The sequence below is a fragment of the Eleginops maclovinus genome, chromosome 6, assembly GCF_036324505.1.
Source record: "Eleginops maclovinus isolate JMC-PN-2008 ecotype Puerto Natales chromosome 6, JC_Emac_rtc_rv5, whole genome shotgun sequence".
Classification (NCBI taxonomy): Eukaryota; Metazoa; Chordata; class Actinopteri; order Perciformes; family Eleginopidae; genus Eleginops; species Eleginops maclovinus.
In genome coordinates this window covers 26027305-26047152 of record NC_086354.1, presented here as the reverse complement: position 1 = coordinate 26047152, position 19848 = coordinate 26027305, and the positions used below count along the sequence as shown (strand labels likewise).

Here is a 19848-nt window from a genome sequence, read left to right as displayed (position 1 = left end):
TGCGGTCAGTAGTGGAGTGGACATGCTGTAATCCAAATGAGATGTTGGCGGTGAGCAAACGGCTGCCAGTTTTGTTTAAATGGAGTCCGTCTGCTCCGAAAATATGCCTCCTGTCCCAGAAGACATTAAAATTGTCAATAAAGCTCATGTTGTGGGAGCCACAGACCGAGAAGAGCCAGGTGTTGAGACTTAGCAGCCTGCTGAACCGCCCCATTCCCCGGCCACAGCTGGGGGTTGGGCCAGAGATGAGGACACTGCGATGGAACTGTTTTACTATGTTCAAAAGACGTAAGAAGTCCTGCTTCATTAACTCAGACTGTTGTTTTGGAATGTCATTGGTACCTGCATGGATAATAATCTTATGAGGTCCAAAGACTTTGCTTGAGTGACAGTGTCTTTTCGTTCTGTTTGTTAACTCTCTATCTGTGTAAAAAAAAACAAGCCACTGATGCGTTCAGTGTCCCAGTATTGCATTAACTGAACCAAGTTCAGTTAGGTGTAACTTGTGGCAGGTTAACACAAGAGGCGTTCAGTGTCCCAGTATTGCATGAAGTGTCTATGTTTAGGTGCAGTTTCTGCAAACGATACGAACACATTAATAACGGGGAGTTTAAAGTACGGAAAACGTTGAAAGCGTTTCAAATATCTCCGCTGATGTCAGTGTAGGTTCCTAGTAGCTGCCATCTTGGACACCTGAGACGTCCTCTTCTGTGGGGATAAACTGGGGGGAGTTCCTTAGGTCTTTCCTCAGTAACTTGTTGGGGGTTTATTTGGGAGTGTCCTTGTCCGATGTGAGGGTCTAAGGACAGGGGGGGTCCGGCTCTGCACAGCCCCCTGTTGTAACAGGACATGGGCATCTTCATTCACACCTTCATGTGCAAAAACTCAAACAAGGCACTATATTTCCCTTCCTTAATATATATTTTATAATACCGAATCAATAATTAACATTCAAAAGCCCCCCCCCCCCAAAAAAAGCAAGCCTACTTCCTGCAGCTGCTGCCCCTTGCAGATGAACCCTGAACCTGTCTGCTCTGGTATCATCCCTGCAGTCTCATGCAGAATAAAGACAGGGACTCTTTACAGATTCATTTCATTTTTATTCATCAGGCCAAAGTCACAACATCCCACCGCCTTGACCCCCCCATTAACAGAGAGGAAGGTGCAGAGTCCCAGCTGACCCATCAGGTGACAGTCACAGAAATTACTTGTTGAGATCAGCAGGTCACAGGTTTATCCCCTGACTCACCAGAAGTCAAAACATTCATTTGTTTCATTTCAGGAAACAATTCATGTATTCTTCAGTCTTGGCACTTCCTGTCAGCTGACTCCCCGTACACACCTGCGGCTCCACAGACACACCTGCTGGGGTCCTCATCGTCACGGCGACAGGGGAATGCCTGGACCACCTGAGCGATACTATTGGCCACCGCGGTGGAGCTGGCTGCGATGACTCTGCGTGACATCATGTCGAACTCTGAGCCTGAGGAGAGACACGGACCAATGAGAGGAGGACACGCTCCCACAGGTACATACAGCCAAATGAGGAGGAGACGCCCCCACAGACCAATAAGAGGAGACGCCCCCACAGGTACGCACAGACCAATGACGGGAGGAGACGCCCCCACAGGTACGCACAGACCAATGACGGGAGGGGACGCCCCCACAGGTACGCACAGACCAATGACGGGAGGAGACGCCCCCACAGGTACGCACAGACCAATGACGGGAGGAGACGCCCCCACAGGTACGCACAGACCAATGACGGGAGGAGACGCCCCCACCGGTACCCACAGACCAATGACGGGAGGAGACGCCCCCACAGGTAGCCACAGACCAATGACGGGAGGAGACGCCCCCACAGGTACGCACAGACCAATGACGGGAGGAGAAGCCCCCACAGGTACCCACAGACCAATGAAAGGAGGGAACGACATGACAACACAAGATACACACCGTCAGTATCCATGACAACGCCCCCCGCCTCCTGCACGATGATGGCGGAGGCGGCGATGTCCCAGCAGTGCATCCCGATGTGATAGTAAGCGTCCGCACCGCCTGTCGCCACCTGACACATGTCGACCGCCGCCGTGCCCAACGCACGCACCCTGCATCGTACAAACAACAACAACAACACGTTTATGACACAACACAACAACACAGTAGAGACAACACAACAACCACAACACAACAACAACAAGTTTATGAGACAACACAACAACAACACGTTTAAGACACAACACAACAACACAGTAGAGACAACACAACAACAACACGTTTAAGACACAACACAACAACACAGTAGAGACAACACAACAACAACAACACCACAACACATTTATGAGACAACACAACAACAACAACACCACAACAACACGTTTATGAGACAACACAACAACAACACGTTTAAGACACAACACAACAACACAGTAGAGACAACACAACAACAACAACACCACAACACATTTATGAGACAACACAACAACAACAACACCACAACAACACGTTTATGAGACAACACAACAACAACACGTTTATGAGACAACACAACAACAACACGTTTATGAGACAACACAACAACAACACGTTTATGAGACAACACAACAACAACACGTTTATGAGACAACACAACAACAACACGTTTATGAGACAACACAACAACAACACGTTTATGAGACAACACAACAACAACACGTTTATGAGACAACACAACAACAACACGTTTATGAGACAACACAACAACACGTTTATGAGACAACACAACAACAACACGTTTATGAGACAACACAACAACACGTTTATGAGACAACAACACGTTTATGAGACAACAACACGTTTATGAGACAACACAACAACAACACGTTTATGAGACACACCACAACAACACGTTTATGAGACAACAACACGTTTATGAGACAACACAACAACAACACGTTTATGAGACAACACCACAACAACACGTTTATGAGACAACAACACGTTTATGAGACAACACAACAACAACACGTTTATGAGACAACACAACAACACGTTTATGAGACAACACAACAACAACACGTTTATGAGACAACACAACAACACGTTTATGAGACAACACCACAACAACACGTTTATGAGACAACACAACAACACGTTTATGAGACAACACAACAACAACACGTTTATGAGACAACACCACAACAACACGTTTATGAGACAACACAACAACACGTTTATGAGACAACACAACAACAACACGTTTATGAGACAACATCACAACAACACGTTTATGAGACAACACAACAACAACACGTTTATGAGACAACATCACAACAACACGTTTATGAGACAACACAACAACAACACGTTTATGAGACAACATCACAACAACACGTTTATGAGACAACATCACAACAACACGTTTATGAGACAACACAACAACAACACGTTTATGAGACAACACCACAACAACACGTTTATGAGACAACAACACAACAACACGTTTATGAGACAACACAACAACAACACGTTTATGAGACAACATCACAACAACACGTTTATGAGACAACACAACAACAACACGTTTATGAGACATCACAACAACACGTTTATGGGACAACACAACAACACGTTTATGAGACAACACAACAACACGTTTATGAGACAACATCACAACAACACGTTTGAGACAACACAACAACAACACGTTTATGAGACAACACCACGTTTATGAGACATCACAACAACACGTTTATGAGACAACACAACAACACGTTTATGAGACAACATCACAACAACACGTTTGAGACAACACAACAACAACACGTTTATGAGACAACACCACAACAACACGTTTATGAAACAACACAACAACACGTTTATGAGACAACACCACAACAACACGTTTATGAGACAACACAACAACAACACATTTATGAAACAACACAACAACACGTTTATGAGACAACACCACAACAACACGTTTATGAGACAACACAACAACAACACATTTATGAGACAACAACACAACAACACGTTTATGAGACAACATCACAACAACACGTTTATGAGACAACACAACAACAACACGTTTATGAGACAACACCACAACAACACATTTATGAAACAACACAACAACACGTTTATGAGACAACACCACAACAACACGTTTATGAGACAACACAACAACAACACATTTATGAGACAACACCACAACAACACGTTTATGAGACAACATCACAACAACACGTTTATGAGACAACACAACAACAACACGTTTATGAGACAACACCACAACAACACGTTTATGAGACAACACAACAACAACACATTTATGAGACAACACAACAACAACACGTTTATGAGACAACACAACAACAACACGTTTATGAGACAACACCACAACAACACGTTTATGAGACAACACAACAACACGTTTATGAGACAACACAACAACAACACGTTTATGAGACAACAACAACAACACGTTTATGAGACAACACAACAACAACACGTTTATGAGACAACACAACAACAACACGTTTATGAGACAACACAACAACAACACGTTTATGAGACAACACAACAACAACACGTTTATGAGACAACACAACAACAACACGTTTATGAGACAACACAACAACACGTTTATGAGACAACACAACAACAACACGTTTATGAGACAACACCACAACAACACGTTTATGAGACAACATCACAACAACACGTTTATGAGACAACATCACAACAACACGTTTATGAGACATCACAACAACACGTTTATGAGACAACACCACAACAACACGTTTATGAGACAACACAACAACACGTTTATGAGACAACACCACAACAACACGTTTATGAGACAACAACACAACAACACGTTTATGAGACAACATCACAACAACACGTTTATGAGACATCACAACAACACGTTTATGAGACAACACCACAACAACACGTTTATGAGACATCACAACAACACGTTTATGAGACAACACCACAACAACACGTTTATGAGACAACAACACAACAACACGTTTATGAGACAACACAACAACAACACGTTTATGAGACAACACAACAACAACACGTTTATGAGACAACACAACAACAACACGTTTATGAGACAACACAACAACAACACGTTTATGAGACAACACAACAACAACACGTTTATGAGACAACATCACAACAACACGTTTATGAGACAACACAACAACAACACGTTTATGAGACAACACAACAACACGTTTATGAGACAACAACACAACAACACGTTTATGAGACAACACAACAACAACACGTTTATGAGACAACACAACAACAACACGTTTATGAGACAACACAACAACAACACGTTTATGAGACAACACAACAACAACACGTTTATGAGACAAACACCACAACAACACGTTTATGAGACAACACAACAACAACACATTTATGAGACAACACAACAACACGTTTATGAGACATCACAACAACAACACATTTATGAGACAACACAACAACAACACGTTTATGAGACATCACAACAACACGTTTATGAGACAACACCACAACAACACGTTTATGAGACAACATCACAACAACACGTTTATGAGACAACACCACAACAACACGTTTATGAGACAACACAACAACAACACGTTTATGAGACAACACAACAACAACACGTTTATGAGACAACACAACAACAACACGTTTATGAGACAACACCACAACAACACGTTTATGAGACAACATCACAACAACACGTTTATGAGACAACATCACAACAACACGTTTATGAGACAACATCACAACAACACGTTTATGAGACATCACAACAACACGTTTATGAGACAACACCACAACAACACCTTTATGAGACAACATCACAACAACACGTTTATGAGACAACAACACGGTGGAGACAACAACAACACGGTAGAGACACACTGACCCGTGGACGGGCAGCTGCAACAGCCTGAAGATGTTGGAGGTCATGGTGGACAGAGCGAGGTCATCACGCTCTGCCCCGATCTCCGTCACCACCACACACCTGCTGATGTCTGATTGGACGACACACAACAGTCACAACCATGTCACAACTCAGTTCGCTGTCACAACAACAAACACTGTGTTTGTTTCTACCATTCAGACAAACCGAACATTTCAAGACAACTCTGTGTTTTTGCTGAGTCAGTGTCTCAGAGTCACCCAAATGCTGACTCAGCAGAAACACCCACCACCTCCAACTGCTGAGTCAGCATCACTGAGTGTCAACAGGTTAACACAAATCAGTTCTATAGCACTACAGGGGAGTGATGGTGCAGGGGAGTGATGGTGCAGGGGAGTGATGGTGCAGGTGTGTTATGATGTACGGGAGTGATGGTGCAGGTGTGTTATGATGTACGGGAGTGATGGTGCAGGTGTGTTATGATGTAGGGGAGTGATGGTGTAGGGCAGTCTTTCTCAAAGAGTGGTCCGCGGACCACTGGTGGTCCGTGAGCGACCCCTAGTGGTCCGTGAGTATTTTGGTAAAATGTCACATTTGAAATTAATATATTATAAGTTTAAAGTGTTTCTCAAACTGTCTTAAAATGACTAGTATAGAGTGTAGCATAGATGTAGCGTAGCTACGTAGGTTCGTAGCTACGTAGGTTACGATCTTACTTCATAAATGATTTGCGTGGTCAATTTGAGCTGTCAACTGACAAGATGGATCGATGGCTAAAGACAGGGTCAAGTGATTTTGTGTGCATTACTGAGTCCCAGGAGAGCGGTTCGCCGTCTAACCACCACCCGGCTGAAAGCTGTGAAACTCGGCTTGATCGCGGAAAGTCCGGCGCTAAAGTGAAGAGAAAATATCACAGCGACTACATACAATTTGGATTTCTTTGGACTGGAGATGAAGAGGATCCCAATCCACACTGTGTTTTGTGCTACGAGTCGTTGGCTAACGAGGCTATGAAACCCGCCAAGCTCAAGCGTCATTTTGAGAGCAAACACAAGGATTACATCGAGAAACCTTTAGCATTGTTTGAGAGAAAACGTGATGAACTTAGAAAACACATGACGAAGGTGCCCTCACATTTTTTTGCGACGGGGGAAAATGCGAAGGCTACAGAGGCATCATACAGGGTATCCCTTCTCATCGCAAAAACAGGGAAACCTCATTCGATAGGTGAGAATGTAGTCAAACCAGCTGCCAAGGTTATGGCTAATGTATTGTTTGGGGAGAAAGCAAGCGACGAAATTAACAGGGTCCCCCTCTCAAATGATACTGTCCAGCGGCGAATAACAGCCATGGCCGAAAATGTGAAAGATCAGCTGATCACACGTTTACGCCAAAGCCAGTTTTTCACACTGCAACTCATAGTCAACTGATATCGTGAATGAGAAATCTGCTGTGTTTTGTAAGGTACATTTATGATGGTGGTGTGCAGGATGAATTTCTGTTTTGTCGTTCCCTGCCGACCAACTCCACAGGGGAAGCCATTTTTGACTCAGTCAACGATTTCATCCTGCAGAATAATATCGACTGGACACGATGTGTTGGTATTTGCACAGATGGTGCAACTGCAATGACTGGGAAACACAAGGGACTGGCAGCGCGCAGTTGCACCTTGCGCCACAGCAACACACTGTTGCATTCACAGAGAACAGCTGGCTGTGAAAAAAATGCCACCATGCCTCAAATCAGTACTGGACGAGTCTGTGAAAATTGTTAATACAATAAAAACCAAAGCACTGAACACACGTCTTTTTAAAGCTCTGTGTGATGAAATGGGAAGTGAACACACAAAACTGCTTTTCCATACTGAAGTTCGTTGGCTGTCGCGTGGGAAAGTTCTCACCCTCTATTTGAACTGCGCGATGAGGTGATGTTATTCTTGCATCATACTGATGAACTGTATGACAGACTGCATGATTTCCAGTGGCTCTCAAAATTGGCATACCTGGCCGATGTCTTTAGCGCACTCAATGCTTTGAACTTAGCACTGCAGGGAAAAGCCGTCACCGCCTTCAATGTGCAGGACAACATTAAAGCTGCACGCCTCAAGATGGAATTGTGGTGTGTTCGTCTGGATCGCCAGGAGTTTGACTGTTTTCCGACGCTTGTGGATTTTCTCCTCGCTGCAGAAGAAGAGCTGGACGGCGGCACAGTTGCAGTCTTCAAGGAACAGCTGCAAGGCCTTCACTTTCAGCTGGGAAGATATTTCCCAGAACTAGATGCAGGCTATGAGTGGATCAGGAATCCATTTGGGGACAAAACGCACATCGAACACGTCAGTTCCAAGCTCCCATCAAGACAGGTTGACAGCCTTGTGGACATCGCATCTGATGGGACACTGAAGACAACTTTCAGAGAGAAAAGCTTGACGGACTTTTGGGTCCACGTCCAGCCTGAGCACCCAGAGCTGGCTGACGCTGCTCTGAAACTGTTGATGCCGTTTCCAACCACCTACAACTGTGAAGTTGGTTTTTCTACACTTGTTGGTCTGAAAAGAAAGCAGCGTAACAGGATCAATGTGGACTGTGATATGAGACTAAAACTCTCCAGTTTGGATCCAGACATTGTTTCACTGATGTCTCAGCACAAGCAGCACCATTCCTCCCATTAGGTAGCAACAGAAACACGCAGTGTATGAGTGAGTAAACAATGCTATTTGTAAATGTAACAGTGTAAATAATGACCTTGTGTTTATTGTTAAACTTGGGCCTGCAGCCATAGTGTTACTGTGTTTTATTTTTGAAAATACACAGCAGAAGTTTGTGTCGTACTAAATGCGGTGCATTTTGCGTATCTCTCTGTTCGCTCGGACATAAACTCAGTAATAAATGTAGTCTCTGTTTCATATGATGTGTAAAATCTATCAGCATTTACCGTTTAAATCGCATGTGAACGAAATGCTTGTAGAATCCGTAGTTGTATTTGTATTGTTGATTTAATGTGTGAACGAGCGATATAGAGAAGCTCACATAAAGCTGTCATTATTAGGCTGTCATTTGTAATATGCTGTTGGAGTAGTAAGCAGGCCTATTGTATTTATTCTAGTTTATATTTAGTGTATATTTCTCCTTCCTTCTTTGTATTGAACTGTTGCACCTCAATTTCCCTCGGGATTAATAAAGCTTCTTGAATCTTGAATCTTGTTTCGGGATATTGGGGGAGTTAGGTGGTCCGTGAGTATTTTTTTATTGGTTAAGTGGTCCTTGGTCTGAAAAAGTTTGAGAAACACTGGTGTAGGGGAGTGATGGTGCAGGGTAGTGATGGAGCAGGGGAGTGATGGTGCAGCTGTGTTATGATGTAGGGGAGTGATGGTGTAGGGGAGTGATGGAGCAGGGGAGTGATGGTGCAGCTGTGTTATGATGTAGGGGAGTGATGGTGCAGGGGAGTGATGGAGCAGGGGAGTGATGGTGCAGCTGTGTTATGATGTAGGGGAGTGATGGTGTAGGGGAGTGATGGTGCAGGGGAGTGATGGAGCAGGGAGTGATGGTGCAGGGGAGTGATGTCACCTTTCTGTCCGGAGGCCTGCAGCTTCTCTCCGTTCAGGAATGCGCCTTTTCCTCTCTGAGCGTGAAACAGTTTGTCCTCCACCAAGCTGTACACTATCCCAAATTCCGTCTGACAACAACAACAACAGCATAAAAACACCAACAACAACAACAGCATAAAAACACCAACAACAACAACAGCATAAAAACACCAACAACAACAACAACAGCATAAAAACACCAACAACAACAACAACAGCATAAAACACCAACAACAACAACAACAGCATAAAAACACCAACAACAACAACAACAACAGCATAAAAACACCAACAACAACAACAACAACAGCATAAAAACACCAACAACAACAACAACAGCATAAAAACACCAACAACAACAACAACAGCATAAAAACACCAACAACAACAACAGCATAAAAACACCAACAACAACAACAGCATAAAAACACCAACAACAACAACAACAACAGCATAAAAACACCAACAACAACAACAGCATAAAAACACCAACAACAACAGCATAAAAACACCAACAACAACAACAACAGCATAAAAACACCAACACCAACAACAACAACAGCATAAAAACACCAACAACAACACAAACAGCATAAAAACAACAACAACAACAACAGCATAAAAACACCAACAACAACACCAACAACAACAACAACAGCATAAAAACACCAACAACAGCAACAACATAAAAACACCAACAACAACAACAACAGCATAAAAACACCAACAACAACAACAAAAAAACACCACCAAAAACACCAACAACAACAACAGCATAAAAACACCAACACCAACAACAACAACAACAGCATAAAAACACCAACAACAACAACAACAGCATAAAAAACACCAACAACAACAACAACAGCATAAAAACACCAACAACAACAGCATAAAAACACCAACAACAACAACAGCATAAAAACACCAACAACAACAACAACAGCATAAAAACACCAACACCAACAACAACAACAACAGCATAAAAACACCAACAACAACAACAACAGCATAAAAACACCAACAACAACAACAGCATAAAAACACCAACAACAACAGCATAAAAACACCAACAACAACAACAGCATAAAAACACCAACAACAACAACAGCATAAAAACACCAACAACAACAACAAAAAACACCACCAACAACAACAACAACAACAGCATAAAAACACCAACAACAACAACAACAGCAACAACATAAAAACACCAACAACAACAACAACAGCATAAAAACACCAACAACAGCATAAAAACACCAACAACAACAACAGCATAAAAACACCAACAACAACAACAAAAAAACACCACCAACAACAACAACAACAACAGCATAAAAACACCAACAACAACAACAACAACAGCATAAAAACACCAACACCAACAACAGCATAAAAACACCAACACCAACAACAACAGCATAAAAACACCAACAACAACAACAACAGCATAAAAACACCAACAACAACAACAGCATAAAAACACCAACAACAACAACAAAAACACCACCAACAACAGCAACAACAACAACAGCATAAAAACACCAACACCAACAACAACAGCATAAAAACACCAACAACAACAACAACAGCATAAAAACACCAACAACAGCAACAACATAAAAACACCAACAACAACAACAACAGCATAAAAACACCAACAACAGCATAAAAACACCAACAACAACAAAAAAACACCACCAACAACAACAACAACAACAACAGCATAAAAACACCAACAACAACAACAGCATAAAAACACCAACAACAACAGCATAAAAACAACAACAGTATTAAAAACAACAACAACAACAACCCCCCTTCAACGAACAGGTGGGTTTACCTGCTTTTTGGCTGTGAATGCGATGGAGATGGCAACAAAGGGAAACCTGTCAGGAAACCGGAATCAAGAAGCATCAGGGTGGTGAGAGATCTTTGTAGATATATATTTACAGCGTGTTTATATATATGTATATTGTGTGTACTGTAGATATAAATATAGGTATACACGAGGCCTGGATCTGAAGCTGCAGCGGATTTATTTATATATGAATAAACAGGACTTTATAAATAACAATGAACGTCAATAAACATCAATAACAACGACTCTCACCGGTGCACGAAGTTGACGGTCCCGTCGATGGGGTCGATGATCCAGGTGGGGTCATTGCTTAGATCGACTCGCTCACCTGCCGCCACAGACTCCTCCCCGATGAACCTGAGGGCAGGAAGAGGTCACCTTCACTTCCTGTCTGCTCACTTCCTGTCCGAAGTATCACTTGAGTATATTTGAGGTATATTGAGGATCACCTGTGCAGAGGGTATCTGTCCCTGATGGCAGAGATCAGGATCTTTTCGACTCGTTGGTCTGTCTCCGTCACCAGGTCAGCCGGAGAGCTCTTTAATTGCACCTCCTTCTGCAGCTGGAAGGCAGCCAGGACAATCTGAAACACATGGCCACGAGTTCATAAGAGTTCATAAGAGTTAATAAGAGTTCATAAGAGTTCATAAGAGTTCATAAGAGTTGACACGAGTTAATAAGAGTTCATAAGAGTTGACACGAGTTAATAAGAGTTCATAAGAGTTGACACGAGTTAATAAGAGTTCATAAGAGTTGACACGAGTTAATAAGAGTTCATAAGAGTTGACACGAGTTAATAAGAGTTCATAAGAGTTGACACGAGTTGACACGAGTTAATAAGAGTTCATAAGAGTTAATAAGAGTTAATAAGAGTTAATAAGAGTTGACACGAGTTGATAAGAGTTCATAAGAGTTGACACGAGTTAATAAGAGTTCATAAGAGTTGACACGAGTTAATAAGAGTTCATAAGAGTTGACACGAGTTAATAAGAGTTCATAAGAGTTGACACGAGTTGACACGAGTTCATAAGAGTTCATAAGAGTTCATAAGAGTTCATAAGAGTTCATAAGAGTTGACACGAGTTCATAAGAGTTCATAAGAGTTGACAAGAGTTGACAAGAGTTCATAAGAGTTGACACGAGTTAATAAGAGTTCATAAGAGTTAATAAGAGTTCATAAGAGTTGACACGAGTTAATAAGAGTTCATAAGAGTTGACACGAGTTAATAAGAGTTCATAAGAGTTGACACGAGTTCATAAGAGTTCATAAGAGTTGACAAGAGTTCATAAGAGTTGACACGAGTTAATAAGAGTTGACACAAGTTCATAAGAGTTGACACAAGTTCATAAGAGTTAATAAGAGTTGACACAAGTTAATAAGAGTTCATAAGAGCTGACAAGAGTTCATAAGAGTTGACAAAAGGTAATAAGAGTTCATAAGAGTTGACACAAGTTAATAAGAGTTCATAAGAGTTTTCACGAGTTCATAAGAGTTGACACGAGTTCATAAGAGTTCATAAGAGTTCATAAGAGTTCATAAGAGTTGACAAAAGTTCATAAGAGTTGACACGAGTTCATAAGAGTTCATAAGAGTTGACACGAGTTCATAAGAGTTGACACGAGTTCATAAGAGTTCATAAGAGTTCATAAGAGTTGACAAAAGTTCATAAGAGTTGACACGAGTTCATAAGAGTTGACAAAAGGTAATAAGAGTTGACAAAAATTCATAAGAGTTGACAAAAGGTAATAAGAGTTGACAAAAGGTAATAAGAGTTGACAAGAGTTCATAAGAGTTCATAAGAGTTGACAAAAGGTAATAAGAGTTGACAAAAGGTAATAAGAGTTGACACAATTTCATAAGAGTTCATAAGAGTTGACACAAGTTCATAAGAGTTCATAAGAGTTAATAAGAGTTGACACGAGTTCATAAGAGTTCATAAGAGTTCATAAGAGTTAATAAGAGTTGACACGAGTTCATAAGAGTTGACACGAGTTCATAAGAGTTCATAAGAGTTAATAAAAGTTCATAAGAGTTAATAAGAGTTGACACGAGTTCATAAGAGTTGACAAGAGTTAATAAGAGTTCATAAGAGTTGACAAAAGTTCATAAGAGTTAATAAGAGTTGACAAAAGTTCATAAGAGTTCATAAGAGTTAATAAGAGTTGACACGAGTTCATAAGAGTTCATAAGAGTTCATAAGAGTTAATAAGAGTTGACACGAGTTCATAAGAGTTGACACGAGTTCATAAGAGTTCATAAGAGTTAATAAAAGTTCATAAGAGTTAATAAGAGTTGACACGAGTTCATAAGAGTTCATAAGAGTTGACAAAAGTTCATAAGAGTTGACAAGAGTTCATAAGAGTTCATAAGAGTTGACACGAGTTCATAAGAGTTGACAAAAATTCATAAGAGTTGACAAAAGGTAATAAGAGTTGACACGAGTTCATAAGAGTTCATAAGAGTTCATAAGAGTTGACAAAAGTTCATAAGAGTTCATAAGAGTTCATAAGAGTTGACACAAGTTCATAAGAGTTGACACGAGTTCATAAGAGTTCATAAGAGTTGACAAAAGTTCATAAGAGTTGACAAAAATTCATAAGAGTTGACAAAAGGTAATAAGAGTTGACAAAAGGTAATAAGAGTTGACAAGAGTTCATAAGAGTTGACAAAAGGTAATAAGAGTTGACACAATTTCATAAGAGTTCATAAGAGTTGACACAAGTTCATAAGAGTTCATAAGAGTTAATAAGAGTTGACACGAGTTCATAAGAGTTGACACGAGTTCATAAGAGTTCATAAGAGTTAATAAAAGTTCATAAGAGTTAATAAGAGTTGACAAAAATTCATAAGAGTTCATAAGAGTTGACAAAAGGTAATAAGAGTTGACACGAGTTCATAAGAGTTGACACAAGTTCATAAGAGTTAATAAGAGTTGACACGAGTTCATAAGAGTTGACACGAGTTCATAAGAGTTCATAAGAGTTAATAAAAGTTCATAAGAGTTAATAAGAGTTGACAAAAATTCATAAGAGTTCATAAGAGTTAATAAAAGTTCATAAGAGTTGACAAGAGTTCATAAGAGTTGACAAGAGTTGACAAGAGTTCATAAGAGTTCATAAGAGTTCATAAGAGTTCATAAGAGTTGACACGAGTTCATAAGAGTTCATAAGAGTTGACAAGAGTTGACAAGAGTTCATAAGAGTTGACACGAGTTAATAAGAGTTCATAAGAGTTAATAAGAGTTCATAAGAGTTGACACGAGTTAATAAGAGTTCATAAGAGTTGACACGAGTTAATAAGAGTTCATAAGAGTTGACACGAGTTCATAAGAGTTCATAAGAGTTGACAAGAGTTCATAAGAGTTGACACGAGTTAATAAGAGTTGACACAAGTTCATAAGAGTTGACACAAGTTCATAAGAGTTAATAAGAGTTGACACAAGTTAATAAGAGTTCATAAGAGCTGACAAGAGTTCATAAGAGTTGACAAAAGGTAATAAGAGTTCATAAGAGTTGACACAAGTTAATAAGAGTTCATAAGAGTTTTCACGAGTTCATAAGAGTTGACACGAGTTCATAAGAGTTCATAAGAGTTCATAAGAGTTGACAAAAGTTCATAAGAGTTGACACGAGTTCATAAGAGTTCATAAGAGTTGACACGAGTTCATAAGAGTTGACACGAGTTCATAAGAGTTCATAAGAGTTGACAAAAGTTCATAAGAGTTAATAAGAGTTGACACGAGTTCATAAGAGTTGACAAAAGGTAATAAGAGTTGACAAAAATTCATAAGAGTTGACAAAAGGTAATAAGAGTTGACAAAAGGTAATAAGAGTTGACAAGAGTTCATAAGAGTTCATAAGAGTTGACAAAAGGTAATAAGAGTTGACAAAAGGTAATAAGAGTTGACACAATTTCATAAGAGTTCATAAGAGTTGACACAAGTTCATAAGAGTTCATAAGAGTTAATAAGAGTTGACACGAGTTCATAAGAGTTCATAAGAGTTCATAAGAGTTAATAAGAGTTGACACGAGTTCATAAGAGTTGACACGAGTTCATAAGAGTTCATAAGAGTTAATAAAAGTTCATAAGAGTTAATAAGAGTTGACACGAGTTCATAAGAGTTGACAAGAGTTAATAAGAGTTCATAAGAGTTGACAAAAGTTCATAAGAGTTAATAAGAGTTGACAAAAGTTCATAAGAGTTCATAAGAGTTAATAAGAGTTGACACGAGTTCATAAGAGTTCATAAGAGTTCATAAGAGTTAATAAGAGTTGACACGAGTTCATAAGAGTTGACACGAGTTCATAAGAGTTCATAAGAGTTAATAAAAGTTCATAAGAGTTAATAAGAGTTGACACGAGTTAATAAGAGTTCATAAGAGTTCATAAGAGTTCATAAGAGTTCATAAGAGTTCATAAGAGTTGACAAGAGTTGACAAGAGTTCATAAGAGTTCATAAGAGTTGACAAGAGTTGACACGAGTTCATAAGAGTTCATAAGAGTTAATAAGAGTTGACACAAGTTCATAAGAGTTGACACAAGTTCATAAGAGTTAATAAGAGTTGACACGAGTTAATAAGAGTTCATAAGAGTTAATAAGAGTTCATAAGAGTTAATAAGAGTTCATAAGAGTTGACACGAGTTAATAAGAGTTCATAAGAGTTGACACGAGTTAATAAGAGTTCATAAGAGTTGACACGAGTTAATAAGAGTTCATAAGAGTTGACACGAGTTCATAAGAGTTCATAAGAGTTGACAAGAGTTCATAAGAGTTGACAAGAGTTCATAAGAGTTGACACGAGTTAATAAGAGTTGACACAAGTTCATAAGAGTTGACACAAGTTCATAAGAGTTAATAAGAGTTGACACGAGTTAATAAGAGTTCATAAGAGTTGACACGAGTTCATAAGAGTTCATAAGAGTTGACAAGAGTTCATAAGAGTTGACAAGAGTTCATAAGAGTTAACACGAGTTCATAAGAGTTAATAAGAGTTGACACGAGTTAATAAGAGTTCATAAGAGTTGACACGAGTTAATAAGAGTTCATAAGAGTTAATAAGAGTTAATAAGAGTTCATAAGAGTTAATAAGAGTTGACACAAGTTCATAAGAGTTAATAAGAGTTGACACAAGTTAATAAGAGTTCATAAGAGTTAATAAGAGTTAATAAGAGTTCATAAGAGTTAATAAGAGTTGACACAAGTTCATAAGAGTTAATAAGAGTTGACACGAGTTAATAAGAGTTCATAAGAGTTAATAAGAGTTAATAAGAGTTCATAAGAGTTCATAAGAGTTGACAAGAGTTCATAAGAGTTGACAAGAGTTCATAAGAGTTAACACGAGTTCATAAGAGTTAATAAGAGTTGACACGAGTTAATAAGAGTTCATAAGAGTTGACACGAGTTCATAAGAGTTAATAAGAGTTAATAAGAGTTAATAAGAGTTCATAAGAGCTGACAAAAGGTAATAAGAGTTCATAAGAGTTGACACAAGTTAATAAGAGTTCATAAGAGTTGACACGAGTTCATAAGAGTTGACACGAGTTCATAAGAGTTCATAAGAGTTCATAAGAGTTCATAAGAGTTGACAAAAGTTCATAAGAGTTGACAAAAGTTCATAAGAGTTCATAAGAGTTCATAAGAGTTCATAAGAGTTCATAAGAGTTCATAAGAGTTGACAAAAGTTCATAAGAGTTGACACGAGTTCATAAGAGTTCATAAGAGTTGACACGAGTTCATAAGAGTTGACACGAGTTCATAAGAGTTCATAAGAGTTCATAAGAGTTGACAAAAGTTCATAAGAGTTGACAAAAGGTAATAAGAGTTGACACGAGTTCATAAGAGTTAATAAGAGTTGACACGAGTTCATAAGAGTTGACACGAGTTCATAAGAGTTCATAAGAGTTCATAAGAGTTGACAAAAGTTCATAAGAGTTGACAAAAGGTAATAAGAGTTGACACGAGTTCATAAGAGTTGACACAATTTCATAAGAGTTCATAAGAGTTGACAAAAGTTCATAAGAGTTGACAAAAGGTAATAAGAGTTGACAAAAGGTAATAAGAGTTGACAAAAATTCATAAGAGTTGACAAAAGGTAATAAGAGTTGACACGAGTTCATAAGAGTTGACACGAGTTCATAAGAGTTAATAAGAGTTAATAAGAGTTCATAAGAGTTAATAAGAGTTGACAAGAGTTGACAAGAGTTCATAAGAGTTCATAAGAGTTCATAAGAGTTCATAAGAGTTCATAAGGGTTAATAAGAGTTCATAAGAGTTAATAAGAGTTCATAAGAGTTCATAAGAGTTCATAAGAGTTAATAAGAGTTAATAAGAGTTCATAAGAGTTAATAAGAGTTGACAAGAGTTGACAAGAGTTCATAAGAGTTCATAAGAGTTCATAAGAGTTCATAAGAGTTCATAAGGGTTAATAAGAGTTCATAAGAGTTCATAAGAGTTAATAAGAGTTCATAAGAGTTCATAAGAGTTAATAAGAGTTCATAAGAGTTAATAAGAGTTCATAAGAGTTCATAAGAGTTAATAAGAGTTCATAAGAGTTCATAAGAGTTCATAAGAGTTAATAAGAGTTCATAAGAGTTCATAAGAGTTCATAAGGGTTAATAAGAGTTAATAAGGATTAACCAATCTTCACTTATTGTAACCAGGATACACAGTTTCTTCGAGCTGAGCTGTATGGGGTCAGATCCGTCTCATAATACACAAATGCACACAGAAGGATTCACACTTGTATTTCAGGATCCACACAAACGTTGTTCAATGCACACACAGATGTGTTCCGTTTCACATACATGTAAATAAAATCCAAATACAGAAAAGAGTTTAACATGTGTAATTTTGATGCTATTAGCATTATATAGCTAACTTGCCACCTTTATAACTTCCATGCTAACAGAAACACATCACTAACGTCACATGAATTCATACCTAAATCATATTGAGTCCTTCACGCAGAGACACTTATCTCTCACACTTGTTAGTCGCCATGCTGAAGTTGACCTGTCAGCTCCGGACGGCGCAAAATGCCTTTATGAAGCGCTACGTCACGAACGCAAGAAACCATACCCTCGTGGGGGCGCGCTCATGTGATTGGCTTAGAATGGAGGAGACATCTGATTGGCTACAGACAGAAAACATTACGATGACGAATTGGGTGAGCGTTAGAGGAGTCTCAAAAAACCCACACAGGAGTGCACAGCGATCCATGCACAGAGCGGTGTGTGTGCAGGTTCAGCGGTTTGACACGGAAACAGATGTGTGTGGATCAAAAATACACATGTTAAACTCTGTTCTGTATTTGGATTTTATTTACATGTATGTGAAACGGAGCACATTTGTGTGTGCATTGAACAACGTTTGTGTGGATCCTGAAATACAAAGTGTGAATCCTTCTGTGTGCATTTGTGTATTATGAGATCTGACCCCATACAGCTGTGATTGGTCCATGTGACTCACCTCAGCGGCCTGCTTGGCAATGGAGACACCGAAATCCAGACAGTCAGTCCAATCAGACATGATGAAGAGGAGACACCTGAGGAGGAGGAGGAAGAGGAGGAAGAACACTGGGGAGGAGAAAACACAATTAATGGAGAAGTATAAATATTTGATATAGTAGCACGAGGAAAAGCATCTCACCTGAGCTGTAGACCGTTTCTGCAGAAGAATAAAAAGGGTCTCTCTTTTTATTCTCCTCGCAGCCAATCAGAGCTTAGCTCCCACCTCCCTGCATCACTGGGAACCAATAGTAGCACATCTCTCAGCAGTTGACTCCCCCCCCTCCCCACTCTGCTTTCACAAATGTTTATACATTCAAAACTAGTCTGTGTGTGTGTGTGTGTTGGGGGGCAGGGGTCAACAGGTCACAAGGAAGTGGTGGCACATGCCAATGGTCAGCTGACTGCAAGAACATCCTGCTAACTCCATTACAGACGTCTGTGTGTGTGTGTGTGTGTGTGTGTGTGTGTGTGTGTGTGTGTTCAGATAAAAGGTCAATGTGTTCTCATTCAGTCGTCCTCGTCTCGAGAATTATCCGGAATATTTGATAATTCAATCTAAGCATCTGTTAACATGTGTGTGTGTTAGTGTGAGTGAGTGCCCTGCAGAACAGAACACACACACCCTGCTCAGTGCTCGGGTTCACCTCAAAAAAGATATAAATATCAATAACTATTCAGAGTTAAAAAGTGAGAAATGAAACCGTCTTATTTATCCGTTTTCTTCTCTCGCCCGGGAAAGAGTGTGTATATGTAGTATGTATATCATTCCCTTCATCCTGAAACTAAACGACTAACGGCTTTCTGCCCCCCCACTTTTACTCATTTTGTTTGTCTTATAAAGTGCCTGTACACACACACACACACACACACACACACACACACACACACACACACACACACACACACACACACACACACACACACACACACACACACACACACACACACACACACACACACACACACTC

The 19848-nt window shown here is 39.6% G+C and overlaps 1 protein-coding gene across 2 annotated transcripts; it reads right to left on the bottom strand.

The window, feature by feature from the left end:
* Positions 1-1079: 1079 nt before the first annotated feature.
* Positions 1080-19826, bottom strand: LOC134865715 (inositol monophosphatase 1-like). 2 transcript variants are annotated; one of them, XM_063885390.1, is made up of 9 exons: positions 19020-19826; positions 18840-18946; positions 11820-11953; positions 11623-11727; positions 11353-11398; positions 9487-9595; positions 5927-6035; positions 1957-2108; positions 1080-1483 (listed from the first exon to the last, which is right to left on the bottom strand). In XM_063885390.1, exons 2-9 carry the CDS (start codon positions 18897-18899, stop codon positions 1302-1304), a joined length of 897 nt encoding a protein of 298 aa, XP_063741460.1. In that variant the 5' UTR covers positions 18900-18946; positions 19020-19826; the 3' UTR covers positions 1080-1301. The 2 variants fall into 2 exon arrangements, with proteins under 2 accessions (XP_063741460.1, XP_063741459.1); XM_063885389.1 differs by having other exon boundaries at positions 18840-19826.
* Between the last annotated feature and the right edge of the window lie 22 nt (positions 19827-19848).